The sequence below is a fragment of the Octopus bimaculoides genome, chromosome 4 (assembly GCF_001194135.2).
Source record: "Octopus bimaculoides isolate UCB-OBI-ISO-001 chromosome 4, ASM119413v2, whole genome shotgun sequence".
Taxonomy (NCBI): Eukaryota; Metazoa; Mollusca; class Cephalopoda; order Octopoda; family Octopodidae; genus Octopus; species Octopus bimaculoides.
Window position 1 is genome coordinate 137542326 of NC_068984.1, and position 4161 is coordinate 137546486.

The 4161-nt window shown below is 36.6% G+C and overlaps 1 protein-coding gene across 2 annotated transcripts in view; it reads right to left on the reverse strand.

The window, feature by feature from the left end:
• Positions 1–374: 374 nt before the first annotated feature.
• The window catches only part of LOC106876986 (long-chain-fatty-acid--CoA ligase 5), a 63115-nt gene continuing 59328 nt past the window's right edge, over positions 375–4161 (reverse strand). For both annotated transcript variants that reach the window (XM_014925760.2, XM_014925761.2), the window contains 2 exons: positions 3627–3698; positions 375–1687 (listed from right to left, as the gene is read on the reverse strand). In XM_014925760.2, coding sequence (XP_014781246.1) covers positions 1544–1687; positions 3627–3698 — 216 coding nt within the window. In that variant the 3' untranslated portion in view covers positions 375–1543. The remainder of the gene's footprint in view (positions 1688–3626; positions 3699–4161) is intronic.

Consider the following 4161-nt stretch of genomic DNA (forward strand, 5'->3'; position numbering starts at 1 on the left):
TGTGTGTGTGTGTGTGTGTGTGTGTGTGTGTGTGTGTGTGTGTGTGTGTGTGTGTGTGTGTGTGTGTGTTCATGTTCAAACATATGTGAGTGGTGGTATTCCATGCTTGTCACCAGCAGTGACGGTGTTGACATTTTGACCAGTAGCTCTGTGCTTTTGGAAACCTCTGCAATTAAAAATATCATCTTACTTGAAAACAGATAGAGGGGGTTATCAACAAGAAGAGCATCTGGCCATAAATATCCTGCCTCATGTAAATCCTTGTCAAAACCCTTAAAAGCATTGGAAACAAGCGGTAATAACGAACAAGTGAAATTTGCGAGAGACTGTCTTACCAAAATAAGTACAATGAAATGAAGCAATATAGACAAGTGTTGAAGTAAATTATAAAACAATAACTTTAATCTTCCGAAGAAACTTATAGAAAATACATTTTGAAAGTTATAAAAATACATTTTGAAGGTTAAAAAAATACATTGAGAAAATTATAAAAAATATTTCTTGAATTATAACAGCTTTTTTTTGAGGAGCTAAAGAATAACAACAACTATAAAGAAGTAAAAAAAAAAAAACCCTTTTTAAACAGATATTTTGATATATTTCCCGTTAACTCTTTAACCATACTTGTTTCTATTGTATTTCAAATTATTTAGTAAGTTACTATAAACTGATATTTTTTTGTACTAGCAAATACCAGTAATTATTATGGAGGTTTAAGCTCTGCCAATCATTTGTCCTAGTTGCACTTGTATGACACAAAGGATTATGGGACTCATTGCTGTCATCATTAATTATCACAGGTAATTTACTTATATTAATTTAATCCACACATGCCCTATTCCGGATAATTTTTCTCTCAGTCTTTGTATCCAAGAAGAAAAAAATTATTAGTATCCCGAGTACAGTTAGTGATTGTGAGCCTTTCCCAAACATATTAGTAGTGTTAGCAAAAGTGAAATGGCTTCATTGAATAATCAAGAGCTGCTAATGGATTTTCCCCTTTTAAGTATTGGTTTACATTTACAGCATTCATCACAGTAAGTTATTAGGTTCTCAGATAAATTTGTTTTCTTTTTCTTCTATTTATTTCAATCCTTTCTAATGTTATTTGAATCAACACAAATTGTTTTTATTGTAATGTTATATGCCTTTTATTTTTATTTTTTTGTTTGTTCTGTTGCTTTACCCTTTCTCAACAACTTTCATTTATCGTATAGCCTACGCATGTCCTCCACAGTCATGGCCCATGTTTCACTGTCATGAAGCATGGTGGTTCACACACATGCATTGTACAATCTACCTTTCACTCTGTGCGAGAGGCCCTTTGTCACCAGTAGGGGTAGAAGCTTTCCAACTTCTTTTCAGACATACAGCATTGAATTACCAAGTAGGAAAAACAAAAACAAAAACAAAACAATTTCATCTGACAACCAAATAGTATAAATTTGTGGCAGAAATTCTATTGAGAGAAAGTATGGTACAATGATGTATAAGAAAATAGAGAAAATGTTGTTATAATGACTCATAAGTCACAAAATGTTGCCTAAGAACCATTGCTGATTTTGTACATATCTGAAATATGTTGCTGAAAAGTTTTCAATAATTGGAATCGTTTATTCTTCAGTGTTGATGAAATGAGACCATTTTCAATTCCGAATGGGACCGAAGTGAGAGTGATAGCCTTTACCTGAAACAAAAAAAAAAAAAAATTCACACAGGTAAAATATTATAGATTTTATGAAAAAGAAGATACAAAGTTATGTAGAGTTAATGCAACGTAAAGTTAATTTAATATTTGATTACAATTTTTGGCACAAGGTCCACAATTTGAGGGGAGGGGACTAGTCGATTACATACTTTATTTTATCAACCTTAAAACGATAAAAGGTAAAGTCGACCCGGGTGGTATTTGAACTCAGAACATAAAATCAAAAGAAATGCCACAAAGCATTTTTCCCCAGTGCAGTAACAGTTCTGCCAGTTCACCACCTTATGGTAATCCAATCATCATCATCATCATCATCGTTCAACATGCGTTTCCATGCTAGCATGGGTTGGATGGTTCGACTGGGGTCTGGGAAGCCAGGAGGCTGCACCAGGCTCCAGTCTGATCTGGCTGTGTTTCTACAGCTGGATGCCCTTCCTAACACCATCCACTCCATGAGTGAAGCGAGTGCTTTTTACGTGCCACCGGCACAGGGGCCAGTGCAGGCTGGCAACAGTCACGATCACTTGGTGCTTTTTATGTGCCACCGGTATGGAAGCCAGTCAAGGTGGCGCTGGCATCGGCCACGGTCAGATGGTGCTTTTTATGTGTTACCAGCACGGGTATCACAACTACAATTTCCATTTGATTTTCATTTTTATGCTGATGTACTTGACTCAATAGGTCTCCTCAAGCATGGCAGGTCATCCTATGGTTCAAGGTACTTTTGAATGGGCTGGGACTGGTTAGGTGAAACTGGTGTAGGATACAGCCATGAACTCACTATATTTACTGGGTCTTCACAGTCACAGTGTATCTCCAGAGGTCAAACCCCCCCATGCCAGCATGGAAGGTGGATGTTAAATGATGATGATGATGATGAAAATGGCAAGCTGAAAGAACCGTTAGCATGCCAGACAAACTGTTTAGTAATGTTGATGTTATGTTAATGTTATGTTAATGTAATGTTAATGTAATGCTAATGTAATGTTAAAGTAATGTAACATTAACATTATGTTATTGTAATGTTGATGTAACATAATCTAATTTTTTCTTTTATCTTTTACCTCTTATTTGTTTCAATCACCAGACTGAGGCCAAGCTGGGGCACCACATTTTCTTTTTAAAACCTGGTACTTATTCTGTTAGTCTCTTTTACTGAACTGCTAAGTTATGGGGGATGTAAACACACCAATACCAGTTGTCAAGCAGTGGTGGGGGACAAACACAGACACAAAGATACACACACAGAAACACACACAAAGACACACACATATACACACAGACAGACACACAAAGACACAAACACGGACATACACACAAAGACACAGACACACACACACAAAAACACACATAGACACAAAGACACACACAGCCACACACCTACACCCCATACCCCCACACTTACACTCATATATAAGGTGTGTGGCTTAGTGGTTAGTGTATTTGACTCATGGTCTGCAAGGTCATGAGTTCTATTCCTTGAGCAAGGCACTTTATTTTATTCTATTTTTTTTTTTTGTTGCTCTAGTCTACCCACCTGGTAGAAATGAGTTGTACCTATAATTCAAAGAGCCAGCCCTGTCACATTCTGTGTCGTGCTGAAACTCCCTAAGAACTATTGTTAAGGGTATGTGAATCTGTGGAGCTGCCAAAACAGACCTTGCTGGTGCTGGTGCCATGTAAAAAGCACTCAGTCCACTCTGCAGGGTGGTCAGTATTAGGAAGGACATCCAACCATAAAAAAAAACATACCAAAACAGGCAGCCAAGGCTGGTGCAGTCTTCTGCCTTGACAGACCCTGTCAAACAGTCCAACCCATGCCACCATGGAAAGCAAACGTTAAATGAAGATGATGATGATGATGATGATGATGATGCTCACTGTATGTACTCTAACTATTAACTGAGAAAGTACGTACCTGTTCAAAACCTTTCAAATCATGTTTTTTACCTATTTCTTGAATATCGGTCAAAATAATGCTCTTTATTTCCTAGAAATAAAAAATAATAATAATAATTAAATTAATAATAATAATAATAATAATAATAATAAGAGAGACTGAAGGATTTTTAATTGCTGCACAAGACCAAAGCCTCCCCACCAGAAATTACCAAAAACACATAATGAAAAGAAATATAACAAGTAACTGTAGAATATGTGGAGATCGACAAGAAACAATAAATCATATTATCTCTGGCTGCCCAGTCCTGGCTAAGAAGGAATATATTCACAGACACGACAGAGCTGGGACCTATATACACTGGAAGCTATGCCAACATTATGGAATAGCAACAGAAAAAAGATGGTATAAACACACGCCAGAAAAGGTCACAGAAAACGAGAAAGCAACCATACTCTGGGATATGCCAATACACACAGATAGAGAAATTAAGGCAAATAGACCAGATATAGTTGTCAAAGATCATGAAGGAAAAAAATGCCTTCTAATTGAT